Here is a 20381-nt window from a genome sequence, read left to right as displayed (position 1 = left end):
TTCAATGATAAATAAAGTCAAATGACAGCATGAGCTAATAAATGATAAATTAAGTAAAAATAAAACAATAAGCTAATCAATTACAGAATATATAAAATAAGACTAACATGAAATGCAGATTATAAAAAAGTATTCGGATTGAAAAAAAAAAAAAGAGAGAAAAAAGCAACAACAATAAATCCATATGGTACAGAATATAAAGAAAATCAGCAATATACAAATTTCATTATTAAAAAAGAGAGAGAGAAAAGTAACAACAATGAATCCATGTGGAATTTTATACTGATTTAAGATCTGAGGAAAAACATACATTTGGTAAGAGCAACCAACCAACCCCCCCCCCCCCCCCCAAAAAAAAGCACACAGAAAAAGCAAAACCAAACAAAAATCAACGCTGTAATAACCAGTAGCGGGAAACACCAGGCAGTTCTACAACTCATCTTTCGTCTGCCTTCTGGTCACCAGCCAGTCAACGTAGGTTCCATAAATTTCCGGCGTTTTTGATTTGGTCACAACAAAGCCCAGCTCTCTGGACCTCCGTAGAGCCCAGCTTAGGTCCTTGTCGTACTGTACTGCTGCTGCTACCACCGACACGTAGGCTGCAACATTCAGTAATTTATTCAGATTAAGGCAAATTCGGGCATTATCAAACAGGATAAAGCTGAACGCTTTCATAACAAAGTTCAGCAGAGATGTTAAATGCATATGTGGAGAATCTATTTCTAGAAAACACATACTCTTTGAATGTCAGAGTCTGAAATCGTTTTTACCAAACTTCTCGGAAAATTCTTTTGAATGTATTTTTGACAATTTCAAGATGCTATCTGCTATTGCAGAAAGTTTGCTGCTTAGTCCAATTGGACATTTGTTATAGTTGTTACAGTTGTTTGATGTTAGCGTTTCCTTCTATATTGTGCTTATGTCTCCCGTTTTAATGCTTTATTTTTTCCAGTGCTCTGTATCTTTCCCCACCACACACACACACACGCGCACACACACATACACACACCCCATTTTTCACCCTCTGCCCAATACCGTTCCCTCCACCACCACCCACCCTCCAGCACCCCCACCCCCCCCACCCCCCTTTTTTTTTTCTTTTTTTTTCCCCGTCTAATATCACTTAAAGTGGAAGACGTTAAACTGAAGACTACTACTACTACTACTACCACAGGGAAGCAAATAACTGTAAGTCATCTACTCATTCATTGTCCGAGCATAAGACATTTAATTCCTAAAGATGTAGTTGATGACTTTTCTTCCAATATTTCATTAGCCACTGAAAAGATTTTGAATGATTTTTCATTGCTTAGAATGTTTTCAGAAATTTTAAACTCCAGCCCAGTTGGTATCCTCCTTTGATGTGTTATGATTAATGTTGTTATTTATATTTACATTGTTGTAGGCTAATACTTGTTGATATGCATATACATATTCTCCTTCCCATGACACCTCATTCAATGCACACCACAATCTCTTTAGACCTTTTTCTTATACTTTTCCACTGATACATAACATGAATACTTTTTACACTAGTATTCACATGCATTCCCTTTCCTTTATCCACTTCCTTACTCCTTTCCGTCTAAAAACACTTATAGTGAATAGACGTTAAACTGAAGATAAAACCACAGGGAACATTATTCCCTGGGAATATTATTAAAGAAAAGATACCGAATCCATCAGCTTGCTATACAAGATTAATAACCTCTACTTCCGTATAAAACTTGATGCGCTGAAGATAAAGTATAGTAAAAATGTTACATGCATCTGTGGTAAGCAGTTCAGCTTGCATCATTGTTTGTTTCACTGCCAGCAGTTACGCACCTTCTTGCCCAAGTATTTCAAAGAGAATAATAATTCTGCAGATGATTTTTGTAAAGTTATTTCTGACGAGGTTCTTATGGTAGAACTTTCACAGGCATTAGTTCATAGCCCTATTTCTACATTCCTTTAATGCACTTCAGAATTGTGTTAATGGTTTCTGATTATTATTACTGAATTGTTACTGTTAAATGTAAATGCATGTTAGTTATACCACCTTCCTCCCCCCCCCCCCCCCCCCCCCTTTTTTTTTTTTTTTTTTTAACTTTAACATCTAATATCACTGATAGTGAAAAGACGCTAAACTAAAGAACGAACGAACCACAGGGAACGGAATGGATTAAATACTAAACTTTCTTGCTGCCCTGTCAAGTTCACTTCTTCTTCTTCTTCTTCTTCTGCGTTCGATGTTTTGGCTGCGTCAGACGGTCACCCCCGTCGCCACGATGTAGCCCACGGTCTTCTCCAGGTCGTGGCGGTCTCCCCAAAGCTGCGCCTGTAGCTCCGTGCCCCCTGGCCAGGTTTGACGCCGTAGAGCTTCATGGGTTGGGCAGTGTTGGAGGATGTGTTCAGGGGTCTGGGGTCCAGTGCCACATGGACACTCATCAGTGTGGGCGATCTTCATACGGTGAAGGTGACTCAGTAGTCGGCAGTGGCCGGTTCTCAGTCTGAAGAGGACAGTCTGCTGGTGTCTCTGGAGCTGGTGGATTGGATCGACACCACTGTTTGCACCCAGCCTTCTCATCCACTGGTTCTGGTAACGGTTGTGGATGATGGTCCTGGCCTCTCTGTAGGTCACGGGGTGGCTGAACTGCTTCATTTTGCTGCCTGCCTTGGAGAGAGCATCGGCCTTTTCGTTCCCCATGACCCCACAGTGAGAAGGAACCCACTGAACAGTGACAGTCGACCGTTTTGAAAGGTCATGAAGGGCTGCTTTGATGTTTGTCAGCTGCTGTTCGTTTCTGGTTGACTGGAGTCCCTGCAGGAGAGATCTGCAGTCAGTGAAGAAGGCTATCTTTGGTGGTGGGTTGACTGACGTCCTGAGGCCTTGTGCAGCATGGAGTAGTGCTGCTGTCTCCGCTCTGTAGTTCGAGGAGATTCTTCCTGTGGGGAAGGCTCCAGGGGTCAGTCTTCCATCTGTGTGCCTGATGAAGATGCCTGCTCCTCCATTCTTCACCGCTCCCTCCGAGGATCCATCTGTGAAGACGTGCGTCCATTCGCTGGGGTTGTACTGAGTCTCAATCATCTCCAATGTCAGAGCTTTCAGCAGGGGAGGGGCTTGGCAGTCCTTTTGGTCGATGCCAGGGACTTTTGTGATGATTGAGACTCCTTCCAGTTGGTCGGCCGGTTCCTCGAAGTCGGGGAGTGTTTCCATCTCGGCAGGGGACGAGGGCAGCAGGTCTTCATGTTGGCGGTGCAGGGTCTTGGAGAGGTGGTTGAAGCTGGTCCGCTTCAGTCTGTTCTTTGTTGGGTGCTTCAGTTTTTCGTGCATTGGGTGAGTTGGCATGCGCAGGAGCTTCTCGCTGTGGATGAAGACTTTTTCCTCTCGTCTATCTTTGAGTGGGTGGAGGCCTGTGTGTTTCTCCATCGCCTGAACTGGAGTCGTCTTTATCCCGCCAGTGATCAGCCGTAGCCCTGCGTTCTGAACTTTGCTCAGGCGGCTTGTGTTGGTTGCTGATGCCGTGGCCCAGGCAGTGCTGCCATACTCCAGGGTTGGCCTGACAGTTCCAGTGTACACCCTCTGCAGTATGCTGCTGTTGGCACCCCAAGAGGTCCCGGCGAGTTTTTTCAGGATGGCCAGTTTTCTGGTTGCTCGTCTCTCGATGTCCTTGAGATGGGGGTTCCATGTCAAGTCAAGTTCACTGTATTTGTGGTGTGACATTTTTCAAACAAAGTACCATTCTTCCTCTTCCTCCTCTTCTTCGTTCATGGGCTGCGACTCCCACATTTCACTTGTGTACACGAGTAGGCTTTTACGTGTATGACTGTGTATACCCAAGCCATGTAGGCAAAAGTATGCTTTAAATCAAAGGAATAATGTTGAGGTGTGGGGCAGTGCTCAAATGTTTCGGCACTGAAAATATTAGTTATTCAGTTTAATTATTTTTTATTCTGATAATTGTGTAAATACATACAGTAGTGAGATAACTGTATGAACACACACACACACACACACACACACACACACACACACGACATCAGAAAGCATGCACACACACACACAAACATGAGAAAGCATGCACACACACACACACACACACAATGTGAGAAAGCATATGCGCACACACACACACACACACACACACACACACAACATGAGAAAGCATGCACACACACACACACACACACACACACACCCAATCACACCTGGAGAGGTGAGGAAGAGACAGACATGCAAACACAGAGATTGAAACACAGACAAAGCAGAATTCATGAAGTGAATCAGTAACATGATGGGATCTGCACTCAGCACAGCTGTCACACTGTGCAGGACCGACATTCAGGACACACAGCTGCTTGATCACAATGCTTACACATATATACAGACACCTGCAGATACACACACCCACAAATATGTAGACCTGTTTATGCATACACATACACCTATCTCTCTCTCTCTCACTCAGTCTTCCCCCTCTCTTTTATGTTCTTTCAGCACAACTGCAGAACACAATCAACTTATCAAATGAATTACTGTTTATCACAATACGTGCACGTGCACGCACACACACACACACAAATACAAACACCTATATATATATATATATATATATATTATATATATATGTATGTGTGTGTGTGTGTGTGAATTACTGTTTATCACACACACACACACATACAAACATATATATATATATATATATATATATATTCACACACAAACACACACACACATACATACACCACACACTCTCTCTCTCTCTCTGTCTCCCACCTGTTTTATGTTCTTTTAGCACAGCTGCAGAATACTATGAACCTGTCAAATGCACTATGTTTTTTATCACGTCATAAATCTGAATTGGACTCCAACTGGTACACCATTGTGCTCATGACACATACAGAGTGACAGGTGGTGTCTAATATCACTTCAAGTGGAAAGACGTTAAACTGAAGAAGGTGGTGTCTGTACTTAACAGAACACCTGGTGATCTCAAGCTCCACCCCCCCCTCCCCACCCCACCCCTAAAAAAAATTATTTAGAAAAAAAAAAAGAGTGAAGAAAAATGTTAGAAATTATATAATGTATTAGCTTGTGATAAAATTACCACCACCCCACCCCACCCACCAAAAAAGATAAAAAATATTAGAAATTACATAATGCAATACTTGTGATATAATCTCCAACTAATTACTGGTCAATAATACCATTTGTTAATATGTACGACTGTGTGTGTTTGCTTAGTTGTTTTTTTTCTTTTCTTTTTCTTTACAGTTAGAAAAAATCTAACAAGCCATAAATATGACTAATGTGACTATTTGTATTTGTATTTCTTTTTATCACAACAGATTTCTCTGTGTGAAATTCGGGTTGCTCTCCCCAGTAAGAGCCCATCGCTACACTACAGCGCCACCCCATTTTTTGTATTTTTTCCTGCATGCAGTTTTATTTCTTTTTCCTATCAAAGTGGACTTTTCTACAAAATTTTGCCTGGAACAACCCTTTTGTTGCTGTGAGTTCTTTTATGTGCGCTAAGTGCATGCTGCACACGGGACCTCGGTTTATCATCTCATCCGAATGACTATCATCCAGAACACCACTCAAGGTCTAGTAGAGGGGGAGAAAATATCGGCGGCTGAGCCGTGATTCGAATCAGCATGCTCAGATTTTCTTGATTCCTAGGCAGACGCGTTACCTCTAGGCCATGACTCCACATGTTACATATGACGGTATGTGGATTTTTGGGGGTGAGAAATTTGTTGTTAATATAACTAGTGACACAGCTTTATAAACATGTGAGTGAACAAGAGTGGTGCAGGTCAAGATCGTCGAAAAGATTATCTCCCTGTACTCTCCACTACTACTCACCCCCTTGTACTTCACACACACACACACACACACACACATGTATACACAACACACACAACACACACACCACAACACACACACCACAACACACACACACAACACACATATACACAACACACACACACCACACCACAACACACACAACACACACACCACAACACACACACCACAACACAAACACAGAAACACACACACACACAATAAATAACACACAAAAAGACATGGCACACACACAGAGAGAAACACACCAGTTCTTTGGGACGAAGCACAATGCAGTAGGACCGGTCCCTTTTTACCAATCTCCAGCAGTTGATCCATGTGCTTGTCCAGAAATGGACCGAATGGACCGCTGCTGTCTGAAAACGAAGTTATCACATCAGCAGTGTGTAAGATTTTTCCATGCACACACCTTCATACACACCGATCCTGTCGATTATTTCATATATTACTTTCCTTCTTTTGATGTGTATCATGTTTTCTTTTATTTACTTTAAAAGAACATTTTAGTTAACAGTACAACTATTCATAAGAGTATACACGCTAATTTGTGTGTTTCTTCTAAAACAATAACTGAAGAATCCATTTTCATCAGTTGCTGTAAACTGATGCAGATTTCTTAAGTCATCATTATTAAGACTTAACTCAGATCCCATGTAAACCACATGAACAAACTATATGATCACACATGGAAGCACACACACACACACACACACACACACACACACACACACACAGAACAAACACACACGCACACACACACTTAGACACACGCATACACACACACACACAGAGAACAAACACACACGCACACACACTTAGACACACACACACACACACACACACACACACACGCACCAACAGGCATGTGATAGTAGTCCAGAGGAGAACTCCTGAACGCCAGCTCCTCCAATGATTCCTGGTAGCCCACCTCATCCCCAAACTCCTCATAGTTCCTCGACTCGTAGTTCACCTCCGAGTCTGGACTGACGAAAGAATTGGGTCGGTTTGGGTCGATTCGGGTCTCCTCCAGTCTCTCTGTCCACTGCCGAGGTTGTGTGTCTTCTGTGGCGTAGGTCCCAGTGTTCTGTCTGATGTTGAGGAGGTTCACCTGCCACATAGAGACAGTGTGAGATACAGGGTTGGTTCTAACAGTCTTTATGATTTGGAGTAGTGTGAGATACAGGGTTGGTTCTAACAGTCTTTATGATTTGGAGTAGTGTGAGATACAGGGTTGGTTCTAACAGTCTTTATGATTTGGAGTAGTGTGAGATACAGGGTTGGTTCTAACAGTCTTTATGATTTGGAGCGTGTCACAACCACAGTTACAGATAAACACGACAAGAAAATCTTTGTTTTTGTTTGGGTTCGTTAAACAGTGCTTTTTGTTGAAACATGTCACAATGTTACTATTACTGAATATACCACAGGTATAGATGAACAGGATGATTGTAAATTCTTATTTTTGCTTTTGCTTGGTTTAAACAGTACTTTTATTTCGGAGATGTCACAAGATGGTGTCCGAGGGTGTAGGGTGATGCATTATATGCTACACTACCTATGCTTTAGGGAAAAAACACCACATTTGCTTTGAGAGTCAACCCTAGGTATATGTAAAACATTTTACACAAACAACAACAACAACAAAATGTAGTAAAATAATTAAACAAAATAAATAAGGAAATACACCAAAATATAATGAAACCCACAAAGAAGGCAAATGGCTGATAAAATAAAACAAAACTGGGCTGAGCACAGCAAAACTACATACACAACACATGGGCACACACTGAGTGACTGACACAAGAGAGTAAATGGACACACACACACACACACACACACACACACACACACACAGAACAAGAACCTCTTCCTGGTTGGGTTTGCCGTCCAACATGATCCCGGAACGAATGTTGACCACGGATCTGAACCCCACCTCCTCCAGGACTGGGATGTGAGACTTGGTGATCTGCCCCCCGCTGTACCAGTTCCTGTACACAGGGTGGGCCATCCAGTAATCCATCCAGTCCTCCAGAGCAGTGTCGGGTCTGCACAGCAACAACAAAAATCACCAAGTCAGCACTCTTTCTGTCCCATCTTGAAGTCAGCTCTTTTTCTTTCCTATCTTGATTTTTTTTTCTCCTATCTTAAAATCACTTTAAGTCTGCACTCTTTCTCCTATCTTAAAATCATTCGGTCAGCACTCTTTCTCCTATCTTGAAATCATTTCTCCTATCTTGAAATCACCAAGTCAGCACTCTTTCTCCTATCTTAATCTCCTATCTTGAAATCACCAAGTCAGCACTCTTTCTCCTATCTTAAAATCACTGAGTCTGCACTCTTTCTCCTATCATAAAATCACCAGTCAGCACTCTTTCTCCTATCTTAAAATCACTGAGTCTGCACTCTTTCTCCTATCTTAAAATCACCAAGTCAACACTCTTTCTCCTATCTTAAAATCACTCGGTCAGCACTCTTTCTCCTATCTTGAAATCACTAGCTCAGCACTCTTTCTCCTATCATAAAATCACCAAGTCAGCACTCTTTCTCCTGTCTTGAAATCATTTCTCCTATCTTAAATTAAAATCACCTAGTGCTCTCTTTCTCCTGTCTTGAAACCATTTGTCCTATCTTAAAACTACCAAGTCAGCACTCTTTCTCTTATCTTGAAATCATTTCTCCTATCTTAAAATCACCAAGTCAACACTCTTTCTCCTATGTTAAAATCACCAAGTCAGCACTCTTTCTCCTGTCTTTCCTTCTCCTATCATAAAATCACCAGGTCAACACTCTTTCTCCTATGTTAAAATCACCAGGTCAACACTCTTTCTCCAATCTTAAAATCACAAAGTCAGCACTCTTTCTCCAATCTCAGCCCAGCAATGTGGAACAAACTGCCCTCAGTTCCTCACATTGAATCCCCACTTCATTTTTTTTAAAAGTCTCTCAAAACACCTCTTCCATTCTGCCTGCTGTCTGATTGATTAATGGGCTTCTTGAACTTCTGCTTGGGTCATGTGTGTGTGCTTGTGCAGGTGTGTGTGTTTGCATGTTTGTGAATTCACTTGCTTGCTCGTGTATGCTGTACTTGATGCTCAAGTATGTTCTTCTTTTTTTCTTTTCTTTTTTCTTTTTTTGTAAACACCACGAGGTGTGTGTATAAACCTGCATTATCATCATCATCATCATTATTATTACTATAACTAATAATGTTATCATTATTATTATGATCATGTTGATAGCTGCTTTAACCCCTTAACCAAAAATTTTTTTTGTGAAATGAAATTAGTTAGGTGTGAAAGTACAGCTACTACCTTTTGTCTAATTTTGAACTGGTGTAGTTCAATATGCTGAACTTAAGTAATTCAATTCAAAGAGAAGAAATCCAAATGAATGGTGACTGACATCCTGACCTGTAAGCTCGGTTTTATGGCAATATGACATGACCACTTTCACTGAGGAGCATACTTATCAGCAGATGTCGAGGGGTTAAGCAACACACTCCATCTAATCTCCACTGAAGTGTCTGGCAAGCAGTTATGGAAACTTCACCACAAAAATGATTTTTCTTCACTCTTGTTTGCTCCTTGCATAACATATGTCATCCACATTTTTGTCAAATCCATGTCAGCACCACCTGCATCTTCTCTGCTGCATCCTCTCACTGAATGTTTCCTCACAAGTGACAGAACATGGTGTCTGCTTTGCCCCAGGCACCCTCTCTTCCTCTTCTTCCTGTTGGGGGTTCCAGTCTTCAGTGTGTCCAGTTATCGTGGTTGGCTGCTTTGTTTTCACTTATTTCAGAGTGTTAAACAACTTCCTCACTAGTTCTGACAGGCATGTGACAACATATGTCAAGTATGAGGTAGCAAGAGAGGAAAAAAGAGAGATTGTACACAGCACACACTGTGTGCGCATGAACACACACACACACACACACTGCACACATCAACACCAACACACACACTGTTGCACACACACATATATATATGCACAAATACTTTACATATACTTCAGTTCCATCATTTAAATTTGTATTTATTCTCTTGACACAGACAGAGATCATACTGAAACACAGACTGAGAACTCAGATGAAATCCTACTGAGTATGAATAATACACAACATTTTTTTTTTAAACAATAATGAAAACCAACAAAACAGGAATTCACAATACTAAATTCTGATGATGAAAACCAATGAACACGATGTGAAGATGAAAATGGACTAAACAGGAACTCGCAATACTAAATTGTAGAAATAAATTGTAGACAACCTTGAACTAAAATGAAACACTGTACCCCAGATTAATGGACCATACTTGTACATGTATACAAATTACAAGTGATACTGAACATAACTTTGTACACATCTTCTTCATCCATTTTCATGGAATACCACCTCTACATTTTGCTTGTGTAGACCAGCAAGTGGTCTTTTGTGTCTACCACTCTTTTTACCTGAATATTTAAGCAGTCATACTCTTGTTTTCAGGAATGTGCAAGCTGGATATGTTTCCAAAAGCCACCAGATGTTGACATGGATTATGGAATATTGAACAAGCATGTCTGGTGTTCTGCCTATGTATACATATGAAGAGGATTTATGCTCAGGCAGGTCTGCAGATATGTTGACTTGGAAGATCAGGAAACCTGATCTCCACCATTTACCCCAAACAAACTGCTGTCAGGATTCAAACCCAATACTCTAAACTGAAAGTCCAAAGCTCCGAGTCTGATGACTTGGCTGTTTTGCCAATGTTTTTTTCTTTTTCTTTTTACAGATAACTAAACAAAAAAGGGCAGTCATAAACTCAATGAAACAATATATCCTGAATTCACAGTCATAAAAACATACAACGTTTACAAGCTATCCACATTTAACAAGGACTGTGATGTCAACCACCCAAAGAACAAGAGGGAACAACCCTGCTTCTTTCTGAGTTCCTCAAACAAACTCCTCAGAGTGGAGTGTAAAATGTCAGCATACACTTGTCTGCAATGACTGATGATTTGGTCTGGTAAAACTGAAGACATGATAATTCAGAGAAATTGCTTTCCAGTCTCCAGCTGCATTCCACTGCAGTTGGGAAACCACTTCTCAACACCTGTGACACAATTAAACGAACGTGAGGTGGAAATTTACCATCACCATACTTCACTATTTACCCACTTATTCCCACATCAGGGACCTGCCAGGTTTATTCTCACTAAAGAACCACTTCACCCTGTGTGCTGTGGATCTAAGACCCATACTCACAATGGGGTCAGTTTAGCAGTGCTCCTCTCCATGTATGTCATGGTCTGTGGGACCTTTATTTTGGTGGGGGCGTGGGGGGGGGCGTGTACACTAAACCAAGGCTGTGTCCATGAAACATAGTCAAAATTTTGAAACAATGGGCTTGTAAGATCCAAATTGTATAAGAGTTGCTGTTTACAAGATGTATTTGTTATTAAATAAGACTACAGAAAATGGTGCAAAAACATTCCTGTATAAAATTTCAGGAATACACAAAATCACACAAAATTAATGAATCTATTAAGAGATTTTTTTCGAGGACAAAAATGGGCTTACAAGACCCATGATGTACAGTGAAGGTTAATGCACTCTGTGTGTATGTGTGGCAGGCACTATCATGCCTGAAATGGTGGCTTCAGGAAACACAGCCAAGCAACAGGCTTCACATTTGACTTTTTATAAAACTTCAGGCCACTGAGCTGTTTAGCTGTGTCAAACGCAGTTACAGTATAGATATAAAGAGATTGTGAAATTTGTGTGAGAAATCCACAGAAAAAGTGCCAAACATGCTGTCCTGAAAAAGATGATGTATTCTTAGGAGTATGTTTGCACTGACAGACATTTTACAAACCACCTCCCACTCCTTCACTATGTCAGCTCCCCTGAGCATCAAAAGTAGCACCAAGTAATAAGTAGAAACAGCCCATGGTGCAGAAGTCTGACTATGTTGAAAACCATACTGGAGTTAACTGTCCCAGCCAATGGCCAGATAAATGGCCACAATCCAGTCATCAGTGGGAACTGGGGTTGATCAAGGAATATACAGTTCCTCACAGAACCGATGTCAAACTTGTTCACACGCACATGAGAAGCGTAAGTCTTTTTGTCGTGCTCACAACAGTGCCGAGACTTCTGTACTCTGTAACTTCACAATTCAGTTCCTGCCTCACTGGGCTGTGACACGTTGTTCCTGATAACAAGAAAGTGGAAAGCACTTTCAAACATGTTGTTTTAGTGTTAATCTTTTAACAAGAAGGCAGAAAGCAATTTCAAACATGTTTTGGTGTTAATTTTATAACAAGAAAGCAGAAAGCTCTTTAAAAAATGTTGCTTTGGTGCTAATCTTACATAACAAGAAAGCGGAAAGCACTTTCAAACATGTTCTGTTTTGTTGCTAATCTAAAACACAGGTCTTCAGTTTCAAACATGTTCAGTTTTTGGTGTTATTGTTACATGTATAACAAGAAAGCAGAAAACACATTCAAAAGTGTAATATTTTGGTGCTAATCTTAAATAACAAGCAAGCAGAAAGCACTTTCAAACATATCATGTTTTGGTGCTGATCTTACGTCATAACAAGAGAGTACAAATCACTTTCAAGCATGTTTTGATTTGGTGTTAATGTTACATAACAATTAAGCAGAAAGCACTTTCAGTCAAACATACATGTAGTGGCACAAATGATCCATTACGAGAAAGTGGAAAGCACTTTCAGAAATGTTTTGTTTTGGTGCAGATGTTTTATAACAGTAATGGTTATGTTTTTGTGCTAATGTTATGTAACACGAAAGTGGAAAGAACTTTCAAATTTGATGCTTTGGTGTAATAGAAAGAAAGTGGAAAAGCACATTGAAGTTCAAACATGTTATATTTGGGTGGTAATGTTTTGTAACCGGAAAGCACTTTCAAACATGTCTTTTGGTGCTTATATTATATCATTACACTACACAATGGTCTACAGCTTGAAAATCAATCAGCTGCTACTTACAACTGCTAGCACTGAACAGAGATATATCAAGCAACAATTAAGTACAATAACTGTTGAATTCAGGTACGGCACAAAATATGCAGACAGCTTCATGCTGTTAAGTCTTCCCATCAGCTTGTAAACAGATAAATACAAGCCTAAACCACAAATAACAGCCACACAAACAATTCATTCAGTCCATATGTACAACACATCTTAGGAATTCTTAATTTTCCCATTTACCTTTAATTAAAAGTTTCCTACACACACAAACACACACACATTTGTTTACTGTCACGACCACTCCCTTGCATTTAAAAAAAAAAAAAAAAAATTATGTACCATTACATTAGAACCTGTTAGTATTTTACAATTTATTGCAATTATTTAAATCAAAACAATTGCAACTCTGAACACAGTTCATGATTATTCAAGCAATCAAAGCAAGCTAAACACACACCTCACAATTCAGCTGCCAAGTACTAACTATGAGCTGCTATCCCTACTTCTAATCCTTTACATCCAATACACCTACAAACCAGCATGCAAACTCAACCACAACAAAAGATAAAGTTCTATGAACAGGAGTGAACACTTGTTTTCAGAAAGCTGTGAAGATACACTTTAGTATAAAAAAAATAATAAAAATTTTTTAAATTTTTTTAAAGCAGTACTTTCTGCAGAGTACAACTAAAAAGAGGGATTTATGTGATTGAAAAGAAAATCTGAGGAAATAATTTCAATGTTAAAACAGCAGGAAAAGAAGAAGAAGAAGAAAAAATTGTTTGTCCCCACACTGACATTAAAATGAAACATACCGACCGTCTAGTTCCAATTTTACCTGACTGGATCCTGTGGAATGGGCTCTCCAGTGATCTCTGACACAACCTCCAGAGGAATCCTGTCGATAAAGTCAAGGCCCATGGCAGCGGAGATGTTGTATACGTCGTTGCTGGTGATGCGCGGGGTGAAGGCGGGGTCATGGCGTGTCTGGTTAGCCAGGTACAGGAGGGTGACAAAGGTGATGGTGTACCCACGGTCACAGAAACTCAGCACTGGCTTGGGTAGAGTGGACAGGGCCTGGCAACAGTGGCCACCATTCAGGGTTGAGGTTACACTGGACCAGTTTCAACAAAAACCTGACAAGCCTAGCTTGGTCATTTACAAGATTAAAACTCAACCAAAACCTGGCAGGATCACTCTTGTCATTCATAGGATTAAATTTTACCTAAGGCATTCAAAGGATTAAAACTGAACAAACAAACAAAACTGACAGGCTTACATTAGTTATCATCATCAGATTAAAACTACAAAAACCTGACAGGCTTATTACCTTATGGCTTAGTCATTCATACTAATCATAAGATAAAACTAAACAAAAACCCCACAGGGTTGCCTTATTGCTTAGTCATTCACACAATCATAGGAATAAAAGTCAACAAAAACCTGACAGGCTTACCTTAGTCATTCATAGGATTATAACTAAACAAAAACCTGACACTGTGACAGGCTTACCTTAATCATTCATGGGATTATAACTAAACAAAAACCTGACAAGCTTTCCTTAGTCATTCAGAGGATTATAACTAAACAAAAACCTGACAGGCTTACTTTAGTCATTCATAGGATTATAACTAAACAAAAACCTGACAGGCTTACCTTAGTCATTCATGGGATTATAACTAAACAAAAACCTGACAAGCTTTCCTTAGTCATTCAGAGGATTGTAACTAAACAAAAACCTGACAGGCTTACCTTAGTCATTCATGGGATTGAACTTTACCATCGTCACCTGAGTCAATCACAGGATCAAAACTATACAAAGGCTGGCAGTCCTGAATAAGAGTATAAAAAAAACAAAAAAATTGACAGGCTTATTACCTTAGTCTTTCAGTGGGATTTAAAACATAAAACCTGGCAGGGTTTTTGCCAGAGTTAATGATAGGCTCAAAACCTAACCTTGGCTCAAAAACATGACTTGTTACCTTAGTGAGTTAGTCATTAATAGGATTAGGTGGAGCACCCATGTCACGGAAACAAGTGTGACCAGACCATGGGTCTGTTATCAATACCTGCTGATCTTCATTTTTGGTGGTAGGATAGGGCATATTTTTCACACATAACAGGGGAATCCTGATCTATTCCTAGACACCAGCTCTTCTGTGTTTATAACACAAAGGAATTTTGCACTCTAAACTGACAGGCTGTGAAAGGGTTAAAACTAAACAAAAACGTGACAGGTTTAATACCTTAGTCATTCAAATGATTAAAAGTGAACAAAAAAATTTATCTCAGTGACCAGTCCATTACCTTGGTCATTTTCTCTACAGCCTCCACACTGGCCCATTCATCCATTGGGTCCAGCAGGTTGACAAACTTCATCCCTGCCACATCCTCCACAATCTTCCTGGTCTCAGCAGTTTTGGGCAGCACATCTCCACCAAACGTCTGGACCAGGTCATCATCGGGGTATGTGAACAACGACAGGATGCTTTTGAAGCCTGCATCAGCCGCATACTTGATCTGTCGTTCCGAGAGCCGGCCAGACACGTGAAAGTCTGGGGTGATTTCTTTGGCCCACCAGCATTTTCTGCTGGCTTTTAAACCTGGAGGTTTGATTCTACTGGGGAAAACTGACTGCTCTGCTTTCTCATCACCCAAGACGTTTGTCACTGTTGGTAAAACAAACACTATCAATAAAAGTTCCTGCCACATTTTGTTATGATTGTTTAAATGATGAAAAATATATAAACAGTGACTGTGCTATTGAATACAGTCCATGTAAAGCACACCAGAAATTCAGTGACACTGCCTGCCGGTGTTCTCTGCGAGAGAGAGAGAAAAAAAAAAGAGGGCCAATTCAAACACCTCGTTCTTGGAATGTCTCAGTCAACTGAACTATGAAACAGCAGCAAGTCTTGTGTGGCGAAGTTGTCTGTGTCCTGTCTATGGATCAAACAGCTGTTAACGATGTCCGTCAGGTAGACCCCCCATTCAACACTTTATTCTGGTCAGCCACTGCCCAGTGCTGGCCTGCCGTTCCCTGTTCTCGTGGACGCACTAGATGACGTGTCGGCAATCCACAGGACGATTAATCCGGTCAGTTGTTGCTGCTCCTCCGCACGCCCAAGAGACCGGCACACAAAATCAGGTCAGCACAGGGACCGCACTGATATGTTTGTAGTAACACAGATTCGGTAAAAAGCGTGATCCGAACTCCAAAACAGGAAACGCGTCTGTACTTTCAGAATCTGTCACAACTGCTGACCGTTATCCGACCAACATCCAATCACTTGTTGAAATCAATGATTACCCAGTAGAATCGAGTGTTGAATGGCACACGATAAATACGACACGTCCACGAAAGAATCCTAGTGGCTGTGCGTGTGACAAGACATGTGCATTGGCCGAGCACTAGACTACACTTTCTTCGCCCACGTCGAAGTGTGTGTGTGTGTGTGTTGTCTTGTCTTGATTGACCTTGAACTTGGCCTCGTCCTTGTCAACACACGCCACGATATCTTTCCAGACTGTGTTTGAGGTTGTCGGCGAAAACGTGTCATTTCATGTTTCCTGTGCTGCGATCAGTCACATGAACCAATCATTTTCAAGTAAGAACAAGGTCATGTTTTAAAGATTGTTCTTATTGTTTTCGAGTTGTTGTTTTCTTCATGTTTTCAGCAGCAGCATGTCTTGTGTTCCAGGCTTAATGTTATAATAATAATAATGATAGCTCTATTGCGCCTTTAACTATATCCCATGGGAACAGAGCCCACACACCCACATAAATATATATATATTAATGATAGCTCTATTGCGCCTTTAACTATATCCCATGGGAACAGAGCCCACACACCCACATAAAATATATATATATTTTATGTGGGTGTGTGGGCTCTGTTCCCATGGGATATAGTTAAAGGCGCAATAGAGCTATCATTATTATAACATTATATATATATAAAATAAAAAATTATATAGATAGATGGATGTATATAATTATATATGTGTGTGTTTGCGTGCTTATATATGGCAGATGAGTGTCTTAATTATCCATTCTACCATCTTCCTCCCTCTCCCAAAAGTAAAATATTGTACGGTAATATTATTTTCCATGCAGAAAACATACCAGAACTACCTTATCATGAGTTGTGAAACCAGCAAAACATTATTTCTGAACACACACACACACACACACACACACACATGTATATATATATATATATATATATATATATATGTATTTATATTTAATCCGTGCCTGTACTGGAAACCAGTAGAATGCTTGGAGAAGTGATTGAGCATGTTTATGTTGTTGTTGTTGTTTTTGGGGGGGCTTTGTTGTTGTTTGTTTTTTGTTGTTGTTGTTGTTGTTGGGTTTGTTGGGTTTTTTGTTTTTTTGTGGGTTTTTTTGTTGTTGCTGTTGTTGTTTGTTTGTTGTTTTTTAGTGTTGAGTTTAATTACCTATTGGCATTACGCCCACATGGTCATGTTTTGTTGTTTTCTCGGACGGGGTTTATACGTATCTATGTGTAGTAATCAAATTATTTGGAGAAAAGAAAAGTGATGGAATCACTACTGTTTCCGCAGAACATGCGTGTAAAAAAAAAAAATTCTTAAGGGAAATAACTCTCCAAGGGATGGTAAATGCTCACTACTGTAGTTATTTCTCTTAGACCACTTGAAACAAACGTATTACGCGACACGGTCGATGCAATGAGCTGGACAGATAAAGAAAGAAAAAAAAGTACACTCATAAATAACAATACAAAACACCCCTTCCATGTAGAACATGCTCAGTTGCGCTCTACAATGTAAAAACGAACATTAGAAATTTGCATTCAAACACTAAAACGAAAATATTATCTACCTCCAATACGAGAATGTACAAGAACCATATAATAGTATTTGAAATCTACTCACAGCCCTTAAAAGCCAGTTACGTACATCACAATGTACTCAAATGTAATTTTTTTTTTTTTTTAAGTTCAAAATTTAAAACAGTTACTTCCCCCCTCCCTTGCTCCTTCCTTCCCTGTCCACACATCACATCTGAAAAAAACAGAAACAAGCACTCATTTGTGCAAATCATGAGAAGTGAAGTTGAAAAGGATTTGTCTTTTTCTTTTTTCTTTTTTTAAGCAAAATGCACTTGACTGATATTAGAGCAATATTTTGTCTGAAATTAATCGCATAACAGTCGGAATATTGAACTTTAATCAAGTCTGCGAATCGGACCCAAGTCTGAGAGAGGGATCTATATGTACTGCCACGCCAGATTCACTTCAGTCTAGATCTCATGTCTGCTGTAGGACTTTGTGCATGCAGTCCAGTGACAGATCTAGGCCTCATGATCAGGAAACGCCCATCCTATATTTGGCTTGCACCATTTCTACAGATCAATTCCAAGAGATTTGTCAGTCTACATTATTAATCACTTATCACGCAGTGTATTTTTAATTCAGAGTAAATACGAAGTCTCTCAACTCCACGCTTGTCCCAGAGGTGAGTTTAATTAAATCTTGATTAAATCTAGAAATGGGCGTCAGAATTTAGTGATATATTTTTAATGGATTCATCAGTTAATTCATCAGCTGTAATTAGAGAAGACTCGTAATCAGGTTTGCACCATGTTTTGTTCAGACATACTTTTTCGGCATTCGGGCTGCATTTTGGATATTATGAAATCAGATCGCTCCTTCGTTATTCCTCCGTGTACAGAGTGTCTAGTATGTGTTAATGAGGGGGGAAATTAAAAAAAAAAAAAAAAACCAAACAGGCAGCTGTTCACAAGTTTCAGTTTCAGTTTCAGTAGCTCAAGGAGGCGTCACTGCGTTCGGACAAACCATATACGCTACACAAAAATGTTTTAAGAGAGCACAACTACCTTGATTTTCCGGTTGATATAAAATTTTGATACCCCTATTCTAAGAACTGAGTTGTTGATGAATGGAAAGTTTCACTGGTTTTAGTAACTGAATAAAGGAAAATGTACAATGTGTGGTTATTATCATAATTATCTGAGATTGAACGGACAAAGGCAGGTTCACTGGCAGATGTTATAAACCAAGCTGTATGTTGGAGATTTGATTTCAATGTTAAGCTTATGTGTGGAATATAACAATCAGTGGCATAGTTTTTCTATTCAAAATTAGCCTTGTGCATTTCTTCTTCTTCTCCCCCCCCCCCCCCTCCCCCCCTTCTCCCTCTAACTCTCTTGCTCCACCTGTCCCTGTCTTTCTATCGAAGGGGTGAAGGCACGAACCGGTATGCACAGCTGTTGACCTTGGAGACTCGAAAGGAAGGTGGCAGAATGGTGAAGACACTTATCTGCCAGTACAGTGCCCGGGAGGGACTGGGTTCGAATCTCGCTCTCGTCCTCAGATTTCCCATGTTTGACTGGAAATTCAAACCGAGTGTCCAGTCATTCGAATTAGACGATAAACCGAGGTCCCGTGTGCAGCACGCACTTGGCGCTCTGAAAAAGAACCCACGCCAACAAAAGGGTTGTCCTCCGGCCAATTTCTGTAGAAGAAAATAAACCACTATGGCAGGTATACAAATATCTGTGCATGCACTCTAGGCCTGACTAAGCACGCTTGGTTTTGCTGGTGGTCAGGCATCTGCTTAACATATGTGGTGTAGAGTGTATGGGTGTGCCTGAACTCAGTGACGCCTCTTTGAGAAACTGAAAAAAACTGATTTCCACCCATAAACTGTCAGGCGCCGGTACCTGTCTCGAACCGAAGACCATTTGACTCAAAATGCAAAGCTGTTACCTGTAGTGCGTCCGTCGGGCTTACATTTCGAACATGGCTGTTTAAGTTTGATATGAACCTCAAGTGTGCAAGAGAAGAGCCACAGTAGTGTATGGTTGCATGGATAGTTCTAATAAACCCATGGTTTTCACAGAAGTGGAATATATTGTTTATCACGTGCAAGGTACGCCTATGTGAAGTGGACTTAGGGTGAATGGATAGATTTTTGGTATACATGCATGTTTGTTTTTCATCTTATTTCTTTTCTTCTTTTTTTCCTTTTTATCTTTCTCTCTTTTTTTTCTTCTTTTTTTTTCTTTTTTTTTTAATTCTTTTTTTCTTCTTCTTTAACTCTAGCAACGATCAAGCACAAAACAGGCTCTAGAGTACTGTGTACTTTCAGCCAGTTTCCGACACAAAAATGCTGCTAAAGCTTATCAGGTTAGTCAAGGCCGCACGTGGAAACAGGCGATAATTAGAAACGGCATATAAGTATGGCTTTAAAATTTTAAAAAATTTAAAAAGCGCTATGGCAAGACGTCTTTATAAATGAAAAGGGTCTCACAAAAGTGTGGCAGGTAACATTCTACGGGTCTGTCTGGCAGAAAGAAAAACATGTGACGTTGCTTGAGCGATGTCGCCACACCCTTTGCCAACAAAGGGCTGATAATTGTCTGTAGCTGAAGTCGCTCCATGAATGCCAGATGGATCTTTTTCTCACAGTGCGATGCACATCTTCAGATGCCTTGCTCCCAACAGAGCAGCACGCTTCGTCTGTGTGAAGCATTGTCA

At 40.2% G+C, this 20381-nt stretch overlaps 1 protein-coding gene across 1 annotated transcript; it reads right to left on the bottom strand.

Moving 5' to 3' along the window:
- Window positions 1-341: 341 nt before the first annotated feature.
- On the bottom strand, window positions 342-16430 carry LOC143299660 (uncharacterized). Its single transcript, XM_076612978.1, has 6 exons — window positions 15142-16430; window positions 13673-13911; window positions 7716-7896; window positions 6707-6959; window positions 6100-6207; window positions 342-599 (listed from the first exon to the last, which is right to left on the bottom strand). Exons 1-6 carry the CDS (start codon window positions 15544-15546, stop codon window positions 430-432), a joined length of 1356 nt encoding a protein of 451 aa, XP_076469093.1. The 5' UTR covers window positions 15547-16430; the 3' UTR covers window positions 342-429.
- Between the last annotated feature and the right edge of the window lie 3951 nt (window positions 16431-20381).

The sequence above is a fragment of the Babylonia areolata genome, chromosome 25 (assembly GCF_041734735.1).
Source record: "Babylonia areolata isolate BAREFJ2019XMU chromosome 25, ASM4173473v1, whole genome shotgun sequence".
NCBI lineage: Eukaryota > Metazoa > Mollusca > Gastropoda > Neogastropoda > Buccinidae > Babylonia > Babylonia areolata.
Note: the sequence above shows the minus strand (reverse complement) of the source record. Positions and strands in the feature narration are given on the sequence as shown.

Bases quoted from the DNA above. Each gene is read 5' to 3' on its own strand.
- LOC143299660 (XM_076612978.1), bottom strand. From the start codon at position 15,546: ATGTGGCAGGAACTTTTATTGATAGTGTTTGTTTTACCAACAGTGACA. The intron at 13,912-15,141 runs GTAATGGACTGG...CACTGTTGCCAG, and splicing joins CTGTAGAGAAAATGACCAAG to GCCCTGTCCACTCTACCCAA. The intron at 6,960-7,715 runs GTTCTTGTTCTG...TCTATGTGGCAG, and splicing joins GCAAACCCAACCAGGAAGAG to GTGAACCTCCTCAACATCAG.